Source organism: Coniophora puteana (genome assembly GCF_000271625.1).
Source record: "Coniophora puteana RWD-64-598 SS2 unplaced genomic scaffold CONPUscaffold_10, whole genome shotgun sequence".
NCBI lineage: Eukaryota > Fungi > Basidiomycota > Agaricomycetes > Boletales > Coniophoraceae > Coniophora > Coniophora puteana.
In genome coordinates, this window is record NW_006913062.1 from 265,143 (window position 1) to 288,392 (window position 23,250).

At 54.1% G+C, this 23,250-nt stretch overlaps 8 protein-coding genes across 8 annotated transcripts; 2 read left to right on the plus strand and 6 right to left on the minus strand.

Moving 5' to 3' along the window:
* Window positions 1-163: 163 nt before the first annotated feature.
* CONPUDRAFT_167246 (cohesin complex subunit psm1) lies at window positions 164-5,009 on the minus strand. The gene is made up of 15 exons (XM_007773075.1): window positions 4,911-5,009; window positions 4,528-4,842; window positions 4,091-4,451; window positions 3,539-4,014; window positions 3,206-3,472; window positions 2,810-3,080; window positions 2,403-2,742; window positions 2,193-2,332; window positions 1,834-2,132; window positions 1,367-1,769; window positions 1,190-1,312; window positions 928-1,133; window positions 747-873; window positions 342-683; window positions 164-286 (listed from the first exon to the last, which is right to left on the minus strand). Exons 1-15 carry the CDS (start codon window positions 4,952-4,954, stop codon window positions 266-268), a joined length of 3,735 nt encoding a protein of 1,244 aa, XP_007771265.1. The 5' UTR covers window positions 4,955-5,009; the 3' UTR covers window positions 164-265.
* Window positions 5,010-5,673: 664 nt separating this feature from the next.
* Window positions 5,674-11,300, plus strand: CONPUDRAFT_145511 (MFS general substrate transporter). Its single transcript, XM_007773076.1, has 20 exons — window positions 5,674-5,690; window positions 5,744-6,191; window positions 6,254-6,369; window positions 6,430-7,255; window positions 7,320-7,414; window positions 7,469-7,916; window positions 7,991-7,998; window positions 8,047-8,105; window positions 8,157-8,675; window positions 8,800-9,351; window positions 9,408-9,452; window positions 9,504-9,576; window positions 9,635-9,738; window positions 9,789-9,860; window positions 9,914-10,064; window positions 10,136-10,282; window positions 10,339-10,416; window positions 10,470-10,560; window positions 10,628-10,933; window positions 11,020-11,300. Exons 10-20 carry the CDS (start codon window positions 8,998-9,000, stop codon window positions 11,090-11,092), a joined length of 1,494 nt encoding a protein of 497 aa, XP_007771266.1. The 5' UTR covers window positions 5,674-5,690; window positions 5,744-6,191; window positions 6,254-6,369; window positions 6,430-7,255; window positions 7,320-7,414; window positions 7,469-7,916; window positions 7,991-7,998; window positions 8,047-8,105; window positions 8,157-8,675; window positions 8,800-8,997; the 3' UTR covers window positions 11,093-11,300.
* On the minus strand, window positions 11,278-13,085 carry CONPUDRAFT_167249 (uncharacterized protein). The gene is made up of 2 exons (XM_007773077.1): window positions 12,826-13,085; window positions 11,278-12,772 (listed from the first exon to the last, which is right to left on the minus strand). The coding sequence occupies exons 1-2, from the start codon at window positions 13,057-13,059 to the stop codon at window positions 11,465-11,467; spliced, it is 1,542 nt and encodes a 513-aa protein (XP_007771267.1). The 5' UTR covers window positions 13,060-13,085; the 3' UTR covers window positions 11,278-11,464.
* A 142-nt stretch (window positions 13,086-13,227) lies between these two features.
* Window positions 13,228-14,944, plus strand: CONPUDRAFT_127697 (NAD(P)-binding protein; the record flags this gene model as incomplete). The annotated part of the gene is made up of 8 exons (XM_007773078.1): window positions 13,228-13,273; window positions 13,339-13,552; window positions 13,612-13,681; window positions 13,729-13,825; window positions 13,890-14,337; window positions 14,399-14,406; window positions 14,457-14,515; window positions 14,570-14,944. The coding sequence occupies exons 4-8, from the start codon at window positions 13,804-13,806 to the stop codon at window positions 14,942-14,944; spliced, it is 912 nt and encodes a 303-aa protein (XP_007771268.1). The 5' UTR covers window positions 13,228-13,273; window positions 13,339-13,552; window positions 13,612-13,681; window positions 13,729-13,803.
* Window positions 14,945-15,231: 287 nt separating this feature from the next.
* On the minus strand, window positions 15,232-16,416 carry CONPUDRAFT_74936 (uncharacterized protein; the record flags this gene model as incomplete). Its single annotated transcript, XM_007772967.1, has 5 exons — window positions 15,232-15,603; window positions 15,664-15,792; window positions 15,851-15,977; window positions 16,153-16,263; window positions 16,370-16,416. The coding sequence occupies 5 exons, from the start codon at window positions 16,414-16,416 to the stop codon at window positions 15,232-15,234; spliced, it is 786 nt and encodes a 261-aa protein (XP_007771157.1).
* A 129-nt stretch (window positions 16,417-16,545) lies between these two features.
* Window positions 16,546-18,522, minus strand: CONPUDRAFT_60986 (HET-R; the record flags this gene model as incomplete). Its single annotated transcript, XM_007772947.1, has 2 exons — window positions 16,546-17,396; window positions 17,664-18,522. 2 exons carry the CDS (start codon window positions 18,520-18,522, stop codon window positions 16,546-16,548), a joined length of 1,710 nt encoding a protein of 569 aa, XP_007771137.1.
* Window positions 18,523-18,999: 477 nt separating this feature from the next.
* On the minus strand, window positions 19,000-21,250 carry CONPUDRAFT_167252 (uncharacterized protein). Its single transcript, XM_007773079.1, has 4 exons — window positions 21,019-21,250; window positions 20,519-20,945; window positions 19,882-20,458; window positions 19,000-19,812 (listed from the first exon to the last, which is right to left on the minus strand). The coding sequence occupies exons 3-4, from the start codon at window positions 20,021-20,023 to the stop codon at window positions 19,088-19,090; spliced, it is 867 nt and encodes a 288-aa protein (XP_007771269.1). The 5' UTR covers window positions 20,024-20,458; window positions 20,519-20,945; window positions 21,019-21,250; the 3' UTR covers window positions 19,000-19,087.
* A 1,157-nt stretch (window positions 21,251-22,407) lies between these two features.
* Window positions 22,408-23,004, minus strand: CONPUDRAFT_156192 (uncharacterized protein; the record flags this gene model as incomplete). The annotated part of the gene is made up of 1 exon (XM_007773080.1): window positions 22,408-23,004. The coding sequence occupies one exon, from the start codon at window positions 23,002-23,004 to the stop codon at window positions 22,408-22,410; it is 597 nt and encodes a 198-aa protein (XP_007771270.1).
* Window positions 23,005-23,250: the final 246 nt, after the last annotated feature.

The following is a 23,250-nucleotide window of genomic DNA, read 5'->3' on the forward strand; positions in this document are numbered from 1 at the left end:
TTAAAGATGTATTGCAGGAAGCATTCATCATGGTTGCAGAGCTGATAACTTGTCAGGCCACGTATGCGCTAGCATGTCAATCGATTCCCACGGTAAGTTCGCCCAGTGGGGAGACTAACTGTGCGCAATGAGCGGATGATACATCGTTCATCATCAGAAAACGGCGATACGTTGCTGAAGAGACATTAAAAAGTACAGAGTACATGGGTAAATTCGCAAAGCATGACAACAAAGCACAAGATAGAGCCTACGACAACGAGACACTCTACTCCCCGTATTGATCGAGCTAAACAAGGTAATGAGCACGGCACCAACACAAGTCAAATTAAGAAAGCACTCACATCTAATGTCAAAGTCCGCGAGCTGTTCACCTCCTGATCACGATATATCCCCACGAGCGAGTTGCCCTTCTCGTACAGACTCCCCTTGAGACTGATAACAATGAACTGGAACGCGTCGCTCGCCTGCGAGCGGATGTACTTGGCGATCTTGGCCACGTTCGTGTTGTCGAGCGCGGCGTCGACCTCGTCAAGCACAAAGAACGGCGCAGGCTGGTACGAGTGGATCGCGAAGAGCAGGGCGAGCGCAGCGACGGTCTTTTCGCCTCCCGAGAGCTGCTCCATGTCGCGGAAGCGCTTCATAGGGGGCATGGCGTGGTATTTGATTCCAGCGCTGTACGGCTCCTACGGTGCGTTGGCGATGAAGTTAGCCAAGACGGAGGCGAGACTCAGAGAGGGGACACGTACTTCGCTGTCCTCCAAACTGAGATAGGCTACACCGCCCATTGGCGCTGCCTTGCCCTTTGTGAGGTCCTTGTAGACCGTGTCTATCCGGTCCGCGATATGGTTGTACGCTTTATTGAACAGCTCACATCTACAATGATTCTATGAATAAGCTTGTTATAACGTTGGTGGAATGAAGACTCACCTTCTTCGCTTGATGTCGTTGAATTGCTCCCGAGCAGTCTTCGAGTCCTTGCGTGCCTTATCTGCCTCTTTCTCTGTATCTGCCAGCTTGCCTTCAACGTCCTCCAGTCGCTCCATGGCCTTGAGATTAGGCGCCATACGCTCAATGTCGGAGTTGAGCTTCGCAATCTCAGTGTCAAACTCTGCTGCGATTTCTGACGAGTTTTCCTGGATCATAAAAATGAATACTGCAGCTCGAGGAAATGGGTAGAACAAACACGAACTTTTCTCTCATTTTCCTCGAGTAGTTCGAAGTCGACCTCGATGCCATAGTCAGCCACCTTGTGCGGCCGCTGTGTCCCGTCCTCGTCCTCATCGACGTCCATGGCCATATCGTCACGAAGGTTCTGCAAACCATCAGAATTCGCGCTGACCCCTGATACAATTATAGCAGAATTTACCTCCTCCATAGGCACGTTCTTCAAATTACCCGCGACGAGCGGTAGCTTGATATCTTCAAGCCTGCACCGCCGGTATATTGACGATCGCTCAAGAGCAAGCTTCTCGATCTCGTCATTCTTCAGCCCGATCTCCTTGATCACGTTATCCAGCGCCTTCGCCGCCTTGCTCTGCGTCTTCTTCGCACTCTCCACCTTCTTGTTGGCCTCCTCGAGCTCCTCATTGACCTCCGCGAGACCCTCCCGCAGCTCAGCCACGTTCGCCTCCGCCTCGCGAAGCTCCTCTTCTAGCGTACTCTTCTGCTTCTCGAGTTCCACAACGCGTGCCTCCTCGGCCTCGAGCGTGCGTCGGATCGCGACGAGGCGCTCTTCGGTGCCTGCGGCTTGTTCCTGCTCGAACTGTAGCCTTGAGACACGACATCGTATCAGCTTTCATGATACTACGACATGTAAAAGAACAGAACACGTACTGATGCGTAAGCCGGTTGATCTGCTGATCATACCGCAGCCGTGCGTTGCTCTCCTCTTCAGCAACCTTGAGCTGCTGCTCCTCGTACTCGCGGATATGCGCTACGCCCAGCTTGCGGCAGAACGCGGCGAAGACGCGGTCCTCGGCCGTGTCGATGACGGCGCGCAGCTGCCCAAGGCGCTTGGCGAGGTCGTCGTGCGTCGTCTGCGCTTTCTTGAGCTCGGGCGTGAGTTTCTTGAGTTCACGGTCGACATGCTTGAGCTCGTCTTTGAGGCCGGTGAGCTTGAGCTTGCATGCGCTCTGTTGGCCATGTCAGTTTACAAGGACGAGGTTGCAACAAAGAGAACAGGGAAGCCTTACGAGGTCGTCCCGAGCGACGGCAATGACGCTTTCGAGTCGCGTAATTTCACCAATGATCGCCTCGTCATCCTTCCCGCGTGGCTTACTCTTCTGGAGTTCAGCAAGCTGCGCTTGGAGAGTGTCGCGCAGCCTAGTCAAACCTATGGAGATAGATTCGTGAGTTTAAAAGCTCATACAGATGATACGAAAGCATGAAAGAAGACAACGCACCCTGCACATCCTTCTCATCCCACTTCTTCCCCGTCCCATGCGTACTCCGCCCACCCGTAATCAACCCGCTCTTATGTATAACCGTGCCATCCAGCGTGACCGCCTTAACCTCCTGCCCGCGCTCATAGCACACATACCTCGCCACCTCCATCGTATCGCACACGAGCGCGTTCCCGCACGCATGCTGCAGCGCCCTCTCGACGGCGGACTCGTACTGCACAACATCGACAGCCAGCCGCGCGCCCTTGGCGAACGCGCGGAACTTGTCGTTGACCGGCTTAACTTGGATCGTGTCGAGCGGGATAAACGTCGCCTGGCCCGCGCGCTGGTTGCGCATGTACTGCACACACCAACCCCACATCAGCCCTCGTCGCCAAGACATCACAAGGGCAGAGGAACGAACGCACATCGATACACTCAATCGCGACCCTCTCCTCGTCTACAACGACAGCGTCGATGTTTCGTCCGAGAATGACAGCCACAGCCGTCTCGTACTTGCGCTGCGTCGGCTTGCACAGGTCCGCGACGCGCCCGCGCACGCCGGGGAAGAGGCGCTGCAGACCCGTGAGCGTCTCGCGGAGGCGCGCTTCGCGCTCGCCTTCGGTGCGGTCGACGCCGGCCTGGAGGAGCTTTTGGTATACTTCGGCGAGCTTCTCGTTCGCTTCAGTTTCGAGGCGGCTTTATCAGGCGAGTGGTTTTAATGTAAAGTGATGGAGGTGCATGATGCATATGCCCGGCACAACGATACCAACAATTATCTGGCCAGTGCGAGGAAAGAAGGAAACCGCAGAAATATGACTCACGCAATCTTCGTCCGCTCCGAAACCACCCTCTCGTGCTCTGCCTTCGCCCTTGTGAGCTGCTCACCGAGATCCTTGATCCGTGCCTCGAGCTCGTCTCTTCTCGTTGTCTGCGCCGCAGCGTCCTCGCCGAGGCGCGTCTTGGAAAGTTCGAGCTGGTCGCGCTTGTCCTGCGCCTGTGTGAGCGTCCGCTGTGCAAGCTTCTCCTCGCGGGCGAGTGTCTCGCATGACTGGCGTTCGTCCACGGCGAGGACAGATGCCGAGGCTTTTCTGCGGTCGTCAGGTAGTCGTCAGTATCATATCTAGCACACCAGGTGACTTGAAAGAGACACTCACAGCGACCGATACTCCCTCAGACTCTCCTCGCTCAAACTCGTATTATGCGCCGACGCCTTCCGATGCGCCTCCGCAGCCTCGTCCGCCGCCCTCCTCGCAATCTTCAGCTCCTTCTCAAGCCCCGCAATCTTCTCCTCTTGCCTCTTCCTGTCCTTTTCCACCTGCACCTCCAAGCCCTTTGCGTTGCTCGCCTTGCGCGCCGCGTGCGCGATCTGCGCCTCCGTCGCCGCGACATCGGGCTGCTTCCTCTCCACCTCCTTCTCCGCACGCTTGATCGCCTTCTCCTGCTTCGCTACGCCCGCGCGGACCTTGGCCTGCCCCTGCCGCGCGGAGGAGAGGACGTCTTCGGCGGAGGAGGCGTCGGCACGCAGGGCGGTGAGCGCGCGTGCCTGTGAGCGGACGTCGGATGCGTTGGTAGAGAGGGCGGCTTCGATGTGGAAGAGCTTGTAGAGAAGACGGCGGAGGGCGAGGGTGTCCTATAACATGTGAAGTAGGCGGCGAAGGCAATGAATGAGTGTGCAAACTGGGGAAAGTAGATATGAAAACACGCACTCGCTCCTCGACAAGTGCCTCGAACCGCTCTGCCTCGCCCATCTGCTCACGGTAGCTCTTGATCTCGCCTGCGATACCCCTCCGCTTGGTGAAGCTGAGCGTCGCGTTCTCCGTAGCGCGTTCCTGGGCCTGCAGCGCGGCGTCGTAGTCTTTCGCAAGCTCTCCCGACCCGCTGATTTGCTCAATGAGCCTGGTAAGGTCTCGTGACGACTGGGAAGCGACGGCCTCGACGTCGCCTTGGAAGACGAGGAAGTTCTTGGCGCGCACAAGGATGTTGTGCGAGACAAGGGCGGTGTTATACGACTGGTAGGTGACAACTCTGTTGTTCAGCTTGTATTCGGACGTGCCATTCGTTGATATTCTGTTGTGTGCACAAACAAAATGGCGCATACAGTCAGACAAACAGTCTAAACGAGGCTGAGATGAAAGACACGCACGTCCGCTGGAACAACCACTCTTTCCCCTTCTCGTCCTCGTATACCGCAAGCACCCACGCACGCTTCGCAGTACCCTCTCCAGTCTGCTCCTCCTCGTCCTCCTCCTGGTCTCGCGTGAGGTCCGCATCGGACGTGGCTTCGCTATGTGCAAGCCTACGCCCGCGGTAGACGAGGTCGCGAAGCTGGGACGAACGGAGCTGGGCAGACTTGACGCCGAGGACGAAGGAGATGGCGTCCATGAGGTTGGACTTTCCAGCGCCATTAGGCCCAATGACGGAGGTGAAGTTGCGGAATGGGCCGATGACCTGGTGGCCCCTGTAGTTAATTGGGTCGAACGGCCTCAGTGATATGTGCTGAACGGAAATAATGGTCCCGTATCATACCTATACGACTTGAAGTCACAGAGCTCAATGCGTACGAGCGGCATATCTGCAAGCGTCAGCCGACAAGGGCTTAGAGCTGGGTGTGGTGTTGAAGTCGGGGATGTTGGGTGCTGTCGAGGCCAAAGACGCGCGACGCGTTCGCGCGCTTTGTTTGGTCGTGTTACACGGACGGCACGAGGCTTCAGCGCGTCTTCAAAGCTTCATTCTCGACCAATTCTCGACTAAGAGAGACCAGCTACACAGCGCTGTTATTATTATTATTCTGTGTTACTTCAATATCATTGATCACAAAGATGAGCTCCAGTAACTCCGCGGATGCATAGTGAAACCCTTCAGGGATGTGCTTGAACCTCCGCTTTAATGTCCGCAGGCGTCTATTGCTACGTTTGGATAACACTAGTAAATCTCCGACTCAAATCCATATAACCAGCTGTCGGCAACAGCACGACGCGCTTTAAGCAAACGATGTCACCACCCTAATCCTATCAACATTAATCCAAGAACAGTCGCATCAGCTAATCAGAAGGCGAAACTCTTCATTCCAATACGGCCAACAATGCCGGTCGCTGCGAAATATGCCAATGAAAAGAGACCGCGGCATATATCGAGATTAAGCCCCGGCACGTAGCCTCCGGCGGTAAGTACGCGTGTCTGGGCGGCAAGGATTTCACCGCTCGGGTCCGAGAGTGATCAGCGGTTTAGCATACTTATAAGAAGCTTAGCATGAGCGGCGTAATCCCCAGTCTACAACACCCGATATGAGCAGCAGAGTCTGGTTTAGTGAGTGTTCTAGCTCTTCCATGACTTGACTCTGACCGAGTGAACGTCCTTAGTCACTGGCGCATCATCTGGAATCGGCCGCGCCATAACAGAGCATGTCCTTCGCCAGGGCGATATTGCCGTCGCAACACTACGCAAGCCCTCCGCACTTACAGACCTCGCCGCTACCTACGGCCCAAGCACCCTCCTTGTCGTCGAAGCGGATGTGACCAACTACGCTCAAGTCACCACCGCGTTCGCCGCAGCGAAGGACGCGTTCGGCCGGATCGACGTCGTCGTTAACAATGCCGGGTATGGAATCATGGGCGAGTTCGAGGGCACAACCGAGGGGGATGCCCGCAAGATGTTCGATGTGAACTACTGGGGCTCGGCGAACGTCCTGCACGACAGCCTTCGATTCTTCCGCGATGTGAATCCATCCGGTGCAGGTGGAACGGTTTTGCAGATCAGCGCAGGTGCAGGGGTCATCGGCATACCTGTCCACGCTCATTACGCTGCTACGTGAGTCGTGCTGGGCCTCCAGATAGTTCAATCCGCTGATCCATTCGTTCCCTCTTCCGAAGTAAACACGGTAAGCTTCTACAAGGGTGACTATATTTCGGCACTGACACCCCGAGTAGCGATTGAGGGGCTCGTTGAGTCGGTTGCCGGAGAGCTAGATCCTGCATGGAACATCAAGGTGAGTGGACTATCCACTCCGCCCTGCTGCACATATCGCATGTACTCACCACTGCTCAAGTTATGCATCGTCGAGCCTGGAGGATTCGACACAGCCGTAGTCAGCTCAATGCCTGCACTGCCGATTCACCCCGCCTACGCGACCAACGAGTCACTGGCTTCGACGTTCATGAGAAAGGTCGTTCAAGGTGTGCGATTCGACGGCGATCCGGCGAAGCTCGCTAGAGTGCTCTACGACGTCGTGGAGTCCGGGGATATCCCCTCGCGCCTGCCTATAGGCCTGGACGCTGTGTCGATTGTGCGGAGCAAGGGACAGCGGCTGCAAGATACGGCACAGAACATGGAGAAGTGGTCAGCGGATGTCAGACGAGACGATGCAGAGAGCTACTCTAGCAATCTTGATGCCGTAGAGAACGGAGTCTTGGGAGGTAAATGAGGAATGTCGACCGTGTGTATCTTCGAGAGCAAATGCCAGCCAGACGGGGGTTTCATGAAGCAATGTGAGCAGTGCTGCGCTTCGGAATACCAAGCTAGACACACATGTTCACAGCTCAACATTAGCTTACGCGTTTATTGCGGGGCATATAGATGCGGATGTCTTCTGTCGCATATTCTCTCTTTGACTCGACGTATAGAGATATTTCTGGTGCCTACGCGACGTGGGGGTGCAAGTCCAACGCACGCGTCATGCCGCAGAGTTGCGTGTACAACCGGCAGTCACGAACGTCGCCTTGAGCGCCTAGCATGAACCAATAGCCCGTTCATGCCGGTGCTTACTCACATCAAGCTGGCCCCCATAGCGAATCAAAGGCAATCTGCATGGCCTAGAAGAAGCGGAATGTGTGACTCAGCGGAGGGAAGGCTTCCTATTGTCCGAGTCAGAACTGGTGAGAAGTCTGCACTGTTCGCCGACATAGGATGGAGCGCTTGAACATATATAATGGAGCTTAGGTGCGCCGTGGTGGACCAAGGTTCGGTCCACAGGACTTCCATTTCTCCACAGCATCCCGCTATCTACTCTAGAATGAGCCAAAAAGTGTGGTTTGGTGAGTGACTTGCCACCTCTTCTGTTCAAGGTCCCATCAACTTACACCCCGCAGTCACGGGCGCGTCGTCGGGCATCGGCCGGGCCATAACAGAGCACGTCCTTAGCCAAGGCGACATCGTGATCGCGACGATGCGAAAGCCCTCCGCCATCGCCGACCTTGTCGCCACCTACGGACCCGCCGTTCTTCTCCCCGTCGATCTCGATGTAACCAACCAGGCGCAAGTCAGCGCTGCTTTCACCGCTGCTCGGGAAGCGTACGGCCGCGTAGACGTCGTGGTCAACAACGCCGGATGCGGTCTGCTCGCAGAATTTGAGGGCACTCCAGAGGAAGACGCGCGCAAGCTGTTCGAGGTGAATTTCTGGGGCTCTGCCAATGTTATTCGCGAGGCCGTGCGGTTCTTTCGTGAGGTGAACCTGCCTGGGCTTGGAGATGTAGTCCTACAGGTTGCATCTGCTTCGGGAATTATCGGTGTACCAGCGTTCTCCTTTTACTCGGCGAGGTCAGTTGCATGCAAGCTGATATAATTCGATGCCGTGAATGGGATGTTAAACTCTTTCCTTCCTTTCCTTGTAGCAAACAAGGCGAGCACCTGCGAACTTGTGCACGCTCACCTCTGACGTTTCGTACAGCAATAGAAGGGCTCGTGGAAGCTGTCGCAGGCGAGATGGACCCCGCTTGGAACATAAAGGTACATGAGCTATCCTGTGTCAGCGTTAAAAATTAATCACCATCGCCCAAGTTCTATACCATCGAGCCTGGAGGAGTTGACACTCCCGTGACGACTTCAATGACAGTCACACCTATCCATCCCGCTTACGCTGCCAAGCCATCACTGCCAGCGACCGTCATGAGAATTGCTACGGACGGAGTGAGGCTCGACGGAGACCCGAAGAAGCTCGCCAAAGCAGTGAGGGACGTGGTCCACTCGGGAGACATACCCTCGCGCTTGTCATTAAGGCTTGACGCGCTCTATCTGGTGAAGACAAAAATCGAGAGGCTCCGGGAAACGGTTCGGAGCACGGAGAAGTGGTCGGCGGACGTGAGACGTGATGATATCGAAAGTTATTCTGAAGAGCATGATACGATACACAAAGGCGTCGCTCACCACTAGCATGCTTTTGGACATCTTCCAATGTTTGTGGTAGCCACTGCGCCTTTCGAAGGGTTTTCAAGTTGTGGGTGCAATGTGGGCGCCACTCAGGCTGTTGACGACGATTTGTGATGATTTATCCGAGGTGGAACCGATCCCTGACTGATGGCGAGTGTCCCCAATTTCTTATCAAGGCCCCTGAATCCATCACGAAGCTTCCCCAGATTACCGAGCAATTTTTGTTTCGGCCCTCCCAAGTCAGCTGCACCTTATTAACCTCGTTTATAAGCAGGGACACCATCATGGAAGCCCTTCGATTGCCCTGGTCCTTTTCATTTATCAGCCCGCAGCGGTCGCGTCTCGTCCCCGCATCTGCTTCGAACTACAGGTACACGGATGATCCGGTCCGCGACTGTGTATCATATATGTTCCCTCGTTCTCTGACTCGGGCTGAAAGCCGCGACACACCCCTCTCCGTCCGCAGCCTCTCATGTCTCTCTCTGCGCCCTTGTTCGATGCAGGCAAGGCCGTCGGTGACGCCCAGCTGGTGGCGTCAGCAGCTGCGGCGGCTCTTGTGATGCCGCAACAGCCACGAATTAGCGCTGATGTTGCAGATGGTCACTCTAGCACGATCGAACTTCAGCCAGTCGCTCCCCATTCGAGGAACTCCACCATCGCACCCTCAGTGGGATTCCCGTCGTCGCTTCCAATTGATCATCCCACCAAAGCGCAGCGTGTACGATCGCACGTACAACTTGCAGCGCTATGCATGTTTGTCTTCATACAGGGATGGAACGATGCGTCGAATGGCCCGCTCTTGCCGAGAATACAGCAGGTGTACAACGTGAGCACCTTATCCCAGCTGGCTCTCAATGGTACTGATGCGACGCGGTCGTGAAGTTAGACTACGCCGTCGTCTCCCTTCTCTTTGTGTTTTCGTTCATCGTGAGTACCTTTCTTCTCAGAACTTGAAGACTGAGCATGATATCAACCAAGGGCTTCATATCTGGAGCTATATCCAACGTGGTTTTGACCGAGAAAGTAGGCTTTGGCAAGCTGGTCGTCCTAGGTACATATTCCCAATTCAGCCTTATTTTTTCCTCAGTGAAACTGACGTTGTAGCGAAGGTTCTGCTCTGCAGGCAACAGGCTACGCGATCGAGGCTGCCGCACCTCCCTTCCCTGTCTTCGTTTTGGGCTACTACGTGGCAGGGTTCGGGATGGCTTTGCAGGTAGCGATCGTTCGTACTCTATGGCGAAAGATTGGTTGATCGGTTGCTAGAACGCCCAAGCGGTCAGCTACGTGGCCAAGATGAAAGACAAACCTGAACTGAAGATGGCAATCTTCATGGCGGTAACTCTTTCTCTGTAAACATTTTCTAAACGTTCTCATTTACATTGTGGTAGGTATATGGTCCGGGGGCGGTTCTCGCTCCTCTTGTCGCAACGCACTTCTCGACACTTCCCCGATGGTCGTTCCACTTTCTCACATCGCTTGGACTCTCCTTGTTGAACATCGCCATTCTGTCAGTCGTATTCCGGTTCAAGAAGCAAGACGGTACGCCACGCTCTTGATAGGCTCACCATACAGTATCCAAACTGATGACTGATGATGCTCCGTTGACGTAGATTGTCTCGCACAAATCGGACTCGCGCCTGCCAGCGACAGGGGCACGAGCAATCACAGCGAATTCCGGCAGATTCTCGCGTTGAAGGAAGTGCACCTGCTCACTCTGTTCGTTTTGTTCTATAATGGCGTCGAAGTCACTATCGGAGGTGCGCTTGTTCACGCAGGATGTTTCACGCCAAGGCGATTCTGATGAGCGTCGTAGGATGGACAATCACGTACATCATAAACGTTCGTGGAGGTGGTTCTGCAGCCGGTTACATCTCTATGGGTTTCTTTGGTGGTACGCACATTTTTACTGCACTGCAAATGGCATACGAGCTTACTGGCGAGCAGGCATGGCGGTTGGACGCTTAGGGGGCCACTGGGTCAACAAGAAGGTCGGAGAGCGTCTTGCGCTCATCGTCTACGCCATCCTTGCTATCGCGTATGTTCGCTCTCACAATCGTTCTTCCTCGTCTATCGAGTTCTCTAATTCCTCTTTTGCCTCTCAGGCTCGAGTTTGTCGTCTGGTTCGTCCCATCACTTTCAGGTGACGCCTTCGCCATCGCAGCCATCGGACTCTTGATCGGTCCGATGTATCCTATCGCGATGAACCACGCGGGCCGAGTCCTGCCTCGATGGCTTCTGACAGGTGTTATCTCGCTTTGTTCAATGCGTGTAATTGTTCGCAGTATCGCTTACAATCTTCCAGGCTCCATCGGCTGGATCGCCGGCGTAGGCCAAGCAGGGTCTGCTCTGCTCCCATTCATGGCAGGCGCTATCGCGTCAAAGGCGGGCATCGCGACCCTGCAGCCTGTGTAAGTCCCGCTGGCCGTTTATCTCTTCAACTCCACGCTTATGATGAATTGTGCTCCCTGTTATGTGCGTCACTCACCTTTGACAGGCTCGTGGGCTTCATGGCGGTAATGGCTGGCTTCTGGCTGCTTGTTCCCGCAAGTTCTCATCGCCACGACTAAAGCGCTCGCCTTGCGGCGTATATTTTGTTTTCACATTTGAAGCAAATAGATAAGAACCGACAAATTAGAATGTGTACAGTAGCTCAGTGCGCGTCAGAAGCGACACGCTGAGAAATACTTGTACTTAGAACTTAGAAAAAAGGTCACTCTACCATATAGACACATAGATTGTTCTCATAGACCAACGCACTTGCAATGTTATTTCTACTACTATCTCCTCATTGATTGCGGCGGATAGACTATACGGGAAGAGATGAAGGCTAAGTATAGTTCGCCCTCATAAATCATCAAACCACGAATTGTAGCACTCGTCCGCTTCAATGTCAAGTTTCATCTGGCTCTAAAGCTAGTCTGTAAAGACACCAGTTGATTCTATAGTTTATTAAACCCCTGTATACCATCCAAGACATCCACCCAGAACTTTGAGTGAGCTGTCCTTTTCGAATCAAACACATCAGAGTCCATCTTTGATCCCACACATTTCAATTGGGGTACGACACGCGACAGCACCTGCACCGTCGGCCGCACATGCTGCGTCTCTTCCGTCGCGTGGCCAAGAATGAGAAGCTCCACGTTCCGATAAGGGCCGTACACACGAAGGTCGTCCTCGTGATTGAGAAGCGCATCGACGTCGTGCGGATTCACGATTGTACCGAGCCCGCATATCTGTAACCGAGGACAAGCCTCCAGGACGCCAAAGAGCTGCGGGAGTGTGAGGAATGGATGAAGGGTGATAATCTGGATGGCCTCGAGGCACGGCCAGTTGACCAACAACGTTTGCAGCGCATCGAAAGAGATATCGATGGTGCTGTTTTTGCCTGTAATACTGAGGCGTGAAAGATGGGTGAAGACTCTGAGCGGGCGCAGGAGCTCTAGACCGCGCAGCTGGGTATCTGGAGAGAGGTGCAAGGTCATTTCGGCCAAATGGTCGTGTGCTACGTAACCACCAAGACCAGAGGTGAGCTCCAACAAGGGATTCAAGCTCTCTTCGCTCTCCCGATACGGAGCGTCGATTTGCACGTGGCGGATTCTTGCATAGAATCGTGATTCAGCACCTGCGGACGAAGATGAACGAATGCTTTTGAGCGCTCGTATAGTGGCGTTGATTGAGTCCGCGCGGACGGAAAGATGTGTCATGGAACGGAAACCCAAACTAGGCGCAGACAACCATGAATGATGAGACCGGAAGTCGAAGTGGAGGCATCCGAGGCCCTGAGATTTTGTTAGATGGCGGAGTATGCGTTCGTCAATCGAAGGTATAGTCAAGCTACGGATGTTTGGCCATTGACAGATGACATCGGCCAAGTCGGTCTTTGTCGTCTTTGGCAAAGAAGCACAGTAGGTGACATGGAAAGCTTCGACACCTAGACAGACAGGTGGAAGCACTTGAAGGATATATGCGAGTACCTCCGGGGACCTTATCAGGAAGTCCAAAGAGCAAAGCTCGGGGCTCAAAAAGAGATTGATAGAGGGTATAAAGGTGTCGAGAGGGTACAGGCGCAGGGTTCGAAGCATGGGGAAAACATTTTCTACAGGTCGAGTCCTAGACAGGTTCTTCCACACAGATATATCCATACGAAAAGATCCTTCCGTCTCGGGAGACAGCGACACGCATTTGACCCTGGCTGTATACCGAAGTAGTGTATCCCATTCTCGTTGGGATATGTCACGTTTCAGTGTCTGACGGTTTCAGTCAATACCTACGCAGAGGAAATGTGAAGAAGAGAGCTCACAAATACCCTCAGTAAGCTAGACTGTCTCATTGGGTCAGTGCGCTCTTGAACTGACCAGAGATGGCTGGGCAAGCACAGTAGAAAATCAGATCCATCGATCTCCGTGTAGAGCGCGTCAAGCGCCGGCTCTTTGAACGTGCTGCATGCTCGAGATAGATAGGATAGTGACTTTTTGTCGTTCAAAGCGTCGAAGAAGAGTTTCAGCAGCTCTGGGATCTGTAGACAGGGGTGCATGATGCATGACGGTCACGACCGAAGGCATCGCGGAGCCGACGCGCGAGCACAGATTGCATCTAATTGGTCTTGTTGACAAAGTCTGCCGTCCCTCCTTAGCCAAATTATCTCCACTCAGCCAGGTTTATTCTCGCCCCATATCTTAATCGGCCAGGTCAAGGTTGTGTTCTTACCACAGACTGGTAGCTCGCATGCATGTAAGCGTGGTATCAAGGCGAGTCTTTGAAGCGCCTCAATTCTAGCCGATGGCTTCGTTTGACAGCGCATTTATCTCGTAAGTTTTCCTTGATTCGCCTTGAGCCGCAAACATGTCAGCCAAGAGTTGCTCTGAATTGCATGGTAAGTCTCTCAAATACCGGTCCTCTCGGATGACAGAAGATTGATAAGGGGACTTACTGACTTGTCGGCGTTTCGTGGCCACTTTTACGTCTGCGGCGAAACTCAACCCCGGGGAGCGCCCAAATACCAAGGTACAGTTCTCACAAAGAATCCGGTAAGGGCGGGTTCTTCTGACTTACGGAAGTATGACTCGACTTCCCCGCGTCTTCCTAGGTGGACTTCGTTACGATAGACTCCACGTCGATATATTGGGCTACGAGTTGTGAGTCAAAAGCACATTAGTGTGAGTGGTAAGTCCTGTACCGACGTCAGCGACTGAACGTAACAAAGGCGTCACAGAAGGTATAAAACCATGACTGCAAAGCCGGTGAGTTTTCCATCGCGTCTTCAGCCTTATCATCAAACATGAGTGGAAAAGTGTGGTTCAGTGAGTGCCGCATTTTACCGCGGGCCGCTATGACCATCCTCGGCTGACTTACGCGACCGTGTAGTCACTGGCGCCTCCTCAGGTATTGGACGCGCAATCGCCGAGTATGTCTTGTCCAGAGGCGATATCGTCGTCGCGACGATGCGCAAACCGTCCGCCATCGCCGATCTCGCCACCACCTATGGCCACGACGTCCTGCTCCCTGTGAAATTAGACGTTACGAACTATGCGCAGGTCAATGCCGCCTTCGACCGGGCGAAAGAGGCTTTCGGGCGAATGGACGTCGTCGTCAACAATGCCGGGTACGGCATCTGTGGCGAGTTCGAGGCGATACCGGAGGAAGACGCCCGCAAGCTCTTCGACGTGAACTACTGGGCTCCAGCTAACATCACACGCGAGGCGATTCAGTTCTTCCGCGAGGTGAACCCTTCTGGCGCAGGTGGGACAATCCTTCAGGTCACGTCCGAAGCGGGCTTGGTTAGTGTGCCGATCTATTCCCAGTACTCTGCCAGGTGCGTGCAATATGAGATGGTTCATTGTCGCGCTCCTGCTAACCCCGCTTTTCATTACCAGCAAACATGGTGAGCTACCCGGCCGATCTGCATGAGATTCATTTTAATGATGTCCACAGCTCTCGAGGGACTAACCGAGGCCATAGCCGGTGAATTAGATCCCGCCTGGAACATCAAGGTGAGTATTATGCACCAGAAGTGTCGCTATCAGTCTCTGATAATTATCACCAAGTTATGTCTCGTCGAGCCCGGTCAGTTCGACACAAACGGTCCAAACGTGACCCCCGTCTTTCCCATCCATCCCGCATACGCGGAGAACAAGTCTTTGCCATCCCATTCCATGAGGACATCCACAACCGGCGTGCAGTTCAATGGAGACACAACGAAACTAGCCAAAGCTGTCTACGACGTCGTTGCATCGGGAAATATCTCCTTGCGCTTGCCGATGGGCTTGGATGCAGTCCAATTCATGAAGAACAAGGCGCGAGCGCTTCAGGAGACGGCCGAAAGCACGGAGAAGTGGTCGGCTGATATACTGCGCGAAGGCGTTTCAGAGTACACAAAGGATGACGCCGTTTACCAGAGCGTTCTAGGAACGACACACTAGATAACCTTATGCAATATTCGAATCCATTTTTGCAGTAATTCTTGTTTGTCACCCTGGTTACGACACTGTCTCAACTCACCATCCTTCCCTCATGAACCATGGAGATTGACTCGAGTCAGTTTAAGATTTAAGAAGTCAAAGAATGCCTGCGCAAAACTTGAGTGGCATAAGTACGTAGATATACAAGGTCAATTTTTTGTAGGCATATTCAGGTGTTTTATCACGAATGAGCGCTCTTTGTAAATAATATCGAAGCATGTAGCACTATCTAAACATTGTTGCGTCGCTCACGAGGAAGGCGGATACGTATGCATCGGAATAGACGCCAACTCCGTCTGCTCAGGCGCAGAGGTTGATCCTGCGGCCGCGTTATCCAATGGCGGTCCCGTTCCTGCCGCGGTGGGAGCCCTTTGAGTCGTCGGTTCGCGTGCAGGAGCTGACTCGTTCCGCATGCGGGTATGGCGAGGTTCACTCTCGTGACGACCACGAAGTGCGGAGAAGTTGCAGAAACAGAGTACATCCACGAACGGGTGAGGTTGGTAGCTCCCTACCGGGATCAAAGAATCCGAGTCGTCGTCGTCGTCGTCGTCGTCGTCGGTTAGAGGGGTGGTGTTGCCCCCGTTTGGTCTGCCTGGAGCTTCTCCTGCAGCACGGATTCTCTGAAATTCAGTTCGTTATTTAACTAGAAAGGCGACAAAAAAGTGGTCAAGGATTCGTACATCACGACCGTATGCTGGGGAAATGGCGGCTGAGACGCGTGATGAACTGCGCGTGAGATGTTCGTCGCTGACTTCCGAATTAGCTTGTCTCAGCTGTGCGTTGTCATTTCTGAAGTGGATTGTGCCCCTCTGGATGCAGGCGTAGAGGTGAGTCCAGTGTTCGAGGCTCCGCCGGTATTGCACGTACCCAAGAGTCGCGCAGCGTGCTCATAGCCGTGTTCAAACGGTTATGGAGGGAGACATCTCGAGCGCGCGGGTTCGTCTGGCGCTTGAATAAATCAACACCATATGTCAGAATACACAGGTGCGGACAGCTGTATAAAGTGTTCGTACGTCTCGCCCGGAATTGTCCCTAGGCCTCCTCAAGGTTTTCAAGAGCCGAGTGAAAGTGAGCGAGATATTGTCGCTGAATCCTCTCCCGCCTGAGTGAGGCTGTGAAGGCTGACAAGAATATGAGACTATGTTGGAATTTAACCAAAGGAAACTCACATTGCTTGTTTCAATTCCGTCAAGTAAATCGCGTGGTGGACCAGGAACGTTAACTTGTCTTCGGACGGTTGCTGGACGCTTATAGCGATTCGTGGTATTGGTCTCTGATGTCTAATCTTAGTTATGAGAACGTACGCTCAGAAAATCGTCTAGGTCATCCTCGGTTCCCTGGCTCTTCGTCAGTGGAAGTAGAAAAGGTCGCCACATTCGTACTCACCCCCGCCCCTCGACTGTCTTGGTGGCGAGTTCCCCCATCGCTGTCATCGTGACTCTACGAATTCGAAGCCTAGGTAAGCGCTGATGAAGGTTAAAAGAATATGCAAGCATACTTCGAAGCTGGATGAATCGTTTCCTGTGCCGCCAAGGCACTGTATAGACGGAAACCATTTAAGCCTAATGCGTGGTCCATACAAAGAACGTGTCAGCACTGACCTTCAGCAGAATAAGCCGTCCAGTCTTCACGTCCCATAAGCGGATATCACCACCACGTCCTCCCGACAGGACAAGCTCCCCGTTTGGCGAAATTGCTGCTGCAAGTACTTCCGACGAATGTTGGAAACACCGAAGCTGGTTCCCTGTTTTGGTCTCCCAGAGGCAAACAGCTCTGTCGGACGAGATAACAAGCATAGATCCATCCGTCGAGAATTGCACGCAGTTGACGAAGTTGTTGTGATCGATGCCCGTGGTCTCCTCTTCTCGCAATACATCCCAGACACGTACTTTGCCACTCCCGCATCCACTGAGCAGTCTTGAACCATCGGGCGAGAAACACACCGATGTTACTTGGCCCTCGTGTTCAAGAGGCTCTCCCAGAGGTTCAAACGAGCGCACATCCCATATTCTGACAGTCCCGTCGCCCGACCCGCTTGCCATTCGAGATCCGTCAGAAGAAATGCTAAGTGCCCGAATGTGGTCACCGTGTGCTTCGATAACATGCAGAGAGGTACCAGAGTGCACATCCCAGACACGGATACTTCCATCTCGCCCCCCGCTGGCAAGGCGTGTGCCCTTGAGAATGAACTTGACATCGAACACGGGGCCTTTGTGACCAGAAAGAGGAGGCAAGGCAAGATCATGGGATTTGAGGTCCCAGATGAAAACTAGACCGGCATGTGCCGCGCTAGCCAAGAGATGCTTGTCCTCTGAGATATCTATCCCCAATACAGCCCCATCATGTCCCACAAGAGGGTCAGCGGATTCCTGGCCTGTGGTAGCATCCCACATCCTAATGGCAGAGTCGCGTCCTGCAGTTGCAAAGTGCTTTCCATCGGAGAACCATGCAATCGCCGTCACATCACCATACGCCATCGATCTGCACAAATATAATTTCAGTGTTTGCATAAGTTGACTTGTCAAGACAAGACACACATGTACTTGCTTGTGAAGTCGGTGTCATTCTCCGCCGCCGACTCAACAAAGAGGCATCAGCGGCAAATTACTCGTTTCAAGGAAAGTATTTACTTGTGGGAGTGCCCGTGCTCCGTTGTGTATATTCCAAACACGCACACTACCGGAGCTGCAGGATGCAAAGTGTTCTTGATCTGGCGAACAGGAGATTGCATGGACTGGCTCCCCGTGTCCGTACAGCGGTCCAAAGACACAATGACCCGAGTTGATGTCCCAAACTCGAATGCTTTCATCGCTAGAAGAGCTAATCAACCGATGACCGTCGCAAGTAAAAGATACACTAGAAACAAAGTGCTTATGCCCACGAAGGGGGCCTTTGACGAGGTCTCCTGTCGAGGCATCCCAAAGCCGGATTGTATAATCCTCTGAAGAGCTAGCAATGAGGGAGCCATGTGGAGAGTACTGAACGCATTGAACAGGGCCTCGATGTCCAGCAAGCTCGCGAACAAGCTCATGTTCATGTACGTCATAGATGCGAACAAGCTGATCGTGACAGCCGGTCGCAATATAGCTGCCATTGGGTGAGAACGAGATGGAATTCATGCGTTTGGCATGCTGTATTGTGGCGATGCAGTCCCCTGTATGGGCATTCCAAAGTTTGAGAAGGCGGTCGTAACTAGCGCTGGCAATGATTGTGCCGTCCGGAGAGTATTGCACTGCGTCAATAGAGCCCATGTGGCCCTCGAGCGGCCCCAGCACCATCTGACGGGTGTTGATGTCCCATATGTGAAGAGTCCCGTAGCTGCCGCTAACCAGACGGCGTCCATCAGGCGAGTAGCAGACCGCATAAATCCCTTCCGCGTGCCCTTCCAATGGCTTCCCTGCTTGACGACCTGTCCTTGTCTCCCATATTCGTACCGCCTTGTCCATTGAACCTGTAGCTATAAATGCACCGTCGGGTGAGTATGCGAGTGTGAGGATGCGGTCAGTATGCTTGAATGGTTCGAAGACAGTGTCCTCCATGATGAACGGTGTAGGTGGGCTCTATGGGTTTGCGAGTGGGGGGGGGGAAGAAGTGACGCAGGCGCAGCATGCTGTGAGGCTGTTTGACATGAGGTCCCGATAGGCGCCAGAATTTTAATGACCGTATTATCTGGACGCCGGCGCTTATACAACATCCAGACGATAAGACGGAGTGCACGTGGGCATATTGAACGCGGCATGCTTGTTTGATTGCTCAAGGGGTCAATATTTCTACATCTGGAACAAGGTAAATGGTTGACTTGAGCCACTATCCGCAACCTACAGACCCGAAAGAATGTTCGAGAAGCGAGCTAACGGACAGAACACAGTATCGCAGATCCACACAGGATCAAGGGATATGATACAGCGACCCATAGCACTAGTGACGTGGACGGGAATGTAAATAAGCTGACAATACCTGCAAGGGATAAGGTTACGATGGAAAATGATCAAACGATGAATTGGAGGGTTTGCGGGACCGACACGTCAAAAAATGGGTCAAGAAATCCTGATGATGCGAGGCACGATGGGCGTGTAGGTGCAGGTTTAAATTTAAGGAGTAGTGCTACGCGATAGATGGAGGGAGAGAATTCGAATAGAGATAGGAAAAAAGAAAGCGAGAGAGGAGAAAATAAAATAAACAATATTGAATAAGATATAACGGTGCAAAGGAGATCATAAGCCGAAGAACGGACTGTAATGTGAAGAATACGTACGCGACGCTGATCACACCGCAGAACGAGACGCTTCTGTGGTCGCATGTACAGACGCGGGAAGGAAAGATGCGAGCGCTGAGCGCTGCGTTCTCGGCCGTCCCAGAACGCGACAAGGCAAGTCTAGGCAAAAAGAAGCCTTCGCTAGTAGCCGCCCGCGACAGCTTAGGACGCGTCATGTGTTCAAGCGCCTGTGCGAGCGGGTCTTCACCTTGCTTTGTGCCGGCACTGGGCGTGGAGTCGAGGTAGCCCTGGAGGATCGACATGTCCGTGGGTATGAGCTCAGCCTGGTGCGGTTGGGGCGGGGACGTCGGACAGGCCCAGGACGCACGCCAAGGTAGGACATGACAGTCGCGCAGCTCGCACGGAGGGCGGAGTCTATCCTGCTTTGGGCGTCGCGGGCCAGTATCACATACGGCGATTACGGAAGAGTTCGTGGCACTGTTCAGCGCTTCAAGCTCAGGTTCTTCGCCTGTGGAGCCAACGACGATGGAGAGCCAGTTAGAGCCCTGGCCTAGGACGTTCTGAACGGGGAAAGGAGAGGGTCGCTTGAGCTGCTGGTGTCGAATGGGGTGCCCTAAGCACTGTATCAGCAATAGTCCGGCATGAAAGCAAAATTCCAAAATGTACCAATTCCAAAACGTACCAATTCCAAAACGTACCAAAAATATCATTCTCAAGGTCAGCGGTGCCCTCGATTGGAGAAGACGCCTTCGACGGGGCCACATCCTTCGGCACCCCACCGTCTCCACCCACCAACAACAAATGCTCCGCAGCGACAGCGTCATGCACAGGCAACAACGACGTCCCACCAAGAACAATCGAACCCGCAGAATATGACGCCGTCAGGTCCGTAAAGCAAAGTTCTTCTCCAACAGACGCTCCCGACTTGTGTTATGCCTCAAACGGAGTGACGACGGTGAGCACTAGCCCATGCGCGCGTAGAGGAGGAATCACATCCCCTCGGCTGAGGACGGCGGGGTACGAGGGGCTGCACCTGCACAAACACCGGTACAGCCTAATCTACGATGAAAGCTTGCGAGTGTCCTTCGGAGGAGGTACCATACCCGTGTCTATCACTCGACGGCAAATGCCCATCCGCCGAGAGATTCTCCAAGACCTCCCCTCCTTTGGAAAACCCCCTCCTCTTCCTCCCCTTCAACTCCTTCAACCTGACAACGCTGCATCCTATCGCTAGCGTGCGCATGATACTGCATCTGCGCCTGCATCCGCTGCATAAGCGGGTGCGACCATGGGAGCGGCGGCGTCGGGAGCGAACTCACGCGTTCTCGTTCCGCATACCCATCCGGTCGATGTCAAGATTCGGGAGCGATGCAGGGGCGGCGGTTCCAGGACAGGGGAGCGCAGAAGCGAAGAGATGGACATATGCCCGCTGCTGCTGCTGGACAGCCCCAGGAGGCAAACAATGGCGCATCGACACGTCGCTCATTGCAGACTTGGGAGAGATCTGCGCCGCCTACGCGCTCGGGTGATGCCGACGTACTCGGAGCGCTTGGCCGAGTGTCCCTTCAGAGTTCCGTCACTGAGCCCATCCTTTCTGCGGCGGAATGTCCATTGTCTGATGACGGAGGCGTCGACAGCGCGATCCCAGCCGCCGAGTCACGCATACGCATGTCTGGCGGCGGATCGATGACGCTAAGAGCATTCGCGTTTGCGTGCCCGTGCCTTTGCGTGCCCATTCAGAAGTGGCTGCGGCACATCAACGTCAGCACCAACGCTTGTCACCAGCCATCGCCTCGAGGCGTCCTAAGAAGTAACGCACCGTCTCCCCCAAGTTCATTTGCTGCGTTCTATTTCCAGTCTGCAAATAGGACGCCTCCCAGGACTGCGGAACCAAAGTCCACAGCCCAGCGAACCTTATCGGTTCAAAGCGTCTAGTTACACGCATCTGCCTTAAGACGAGCTGGCAGTCGGCAGCATCATCACGTTGAGTCCACTCTTGAAGCCTTCCGAGTCGTCTAGCCCTATGTTCACCTTGATCCCGTCGTGGTCGTCTGAGGCCTCGTGTGCGCCGTCTCAGTCTCCGCAGTGCCTCTCGACCGCATCCTAATGAGTGATTTCGCACTTGTACCGTGAGGAGCTGTCAATGTAACGCTCGGGGCGTTTAGCTGCGTCCCGAGGAAGGCGCGCTGCGCGAGGAAGTCGAGGTGTATGATGTGCTTCTTGCCGTCCTGGTCGCGGTCAGCAAGGCCCTGGCGCCTCCGACAGCGACTTGGCGCGTGCACGGGAGATGGAGTGGGTGTGCTTGTTGCCGAGGGAGGACCAGGCTTGCTTCTGCCACTCTCGGCCTGCCGCTCGAGCTCCTCGCCTTCTTCGAAGACCCTGCATTACAAAACAGAACCCGTCAGCATCGAGTCCACTCAGAAGAAATAAAGGTCAAAATCGACAGCAAGGTAAAACAACGTCCAACAATTAATAAAGTAGAGAGAGAAAGAACGTAGGTATGAAGGAATAAAACGAAAATGAAAACACGCACTGATCAAGCATAGGCAGAACCACCGACGAAGTCATCTTCTCCTGCCCTATCGGCCCCTGTTCCTCCCCTCCTTTCGCGCTCGCGATCGACGACTGCGGCGGGCGGGTGGGGATCGTGTGCCTCCTCACTCCGGGTACGGCGGTACTGAGATACTTGTACACGCTCGTCATACCAGCGTTGGTGGAGCTGCTCTCGAGGCCGGCGGCAGAACGCGATTTCATCAGGCCCAGGATGAATCCGCGAGGGCGAGACAAGGAAGGTGTCGTGCGGCACGATGTCGGTGATGATGATAGGAGATGAGGTGACACTGTTTGTTGAGAAGGGATAGCTCGGAGTTGAACGTTGAACTCCGAGGCGGCCGCCCGAGCCCAAGATCACTGGTCGCGCCCGCGCTCGTCGACCTCGTCCGTTCGACCGATGCAGTCCCACTGGCAACAGCCTGCAGCGGCGGATTCCACCCCTTGACAGGCATCGTCGGCGGAATTACGATCCTCTGCTGTGTCTGACTCTGATTTTGAGTCTAACTCGTGTTCCTGCTTCTCCTCGCGTCCGCGTCCCCTTCCACGTCCCTCTCCTCCTGTCCCTGCTTCCATCCCTCACCGTGGTCGTTTGAATCGGCAACTGCGCTAGGCGGAGGTAGAGAAACAAGCACCGCGCAGTTTGCCTCGCCTCGATTCAGCGCGGATATCGATGACCGCAGCTGTGTTTGTGGGATCGCAATGGGAGCATGGCGCGGCGAGGCAGCGGGTGCAGGATCGAGGTGGAGCTGGGGTAAAGAAGGTGTTCATGTGCTGCGCTGGACTGTAACTGTGTGCCCAGTGACGAGGGAGGTCTGGATGCGGAGGCCGTGGAGTCGCCGTCGCCTGAGATGAACGTTTCGATGAACGCGGGAAGAATGTCATGGTATTGGTCTAGGAATGCGTCTCGAGTTTGCAAATGGGAATAATGCGAAATGGTGATAGGAATGGTGATTGAAATGCTTCTTGAGGAGTACCCTCTACCCAGGCGGACGGTGGTGGTCGTGACGTAGGACATGTGGATGTTGTTCGATAGCATTGGCCCGTGCGCAGGCGACTGCGCCCAAGGACGCGACATCTGCGTCAGAGTGGCTCCGTCGTCGGCACGGTCGAGTAGCGGGACAGATGGCGCGCGGCGAGGCGAAGTGGTATTAGTGGGTGTATGGGCGGCAGACTCGCGGACGTGTGGTTCAGATAAGAGGTGCGCAAAGCGACTTGCGGCGCACCAGTGAACTGCTAACTTATTCCCACGCATGAACAATATCTAACTTTTACCAACTTACATTTCGCTTTGTACTCTCATACGGTGGCCAGTGCCATCGCTCCCATTCCTACTCTTGTTTATAATGTTTCCTTCACTGAGCGCTGAGCGCTGAGCACCCCTTCCACACCTTCGCCCGCATCACAGTCACCTCGCGGTTCGAATCCGAGAGTGATCACTGCTTAGGAGGGACTCTAAATATAAATACTGATAAGAAGCCTTATCATGGACGGACTGGCG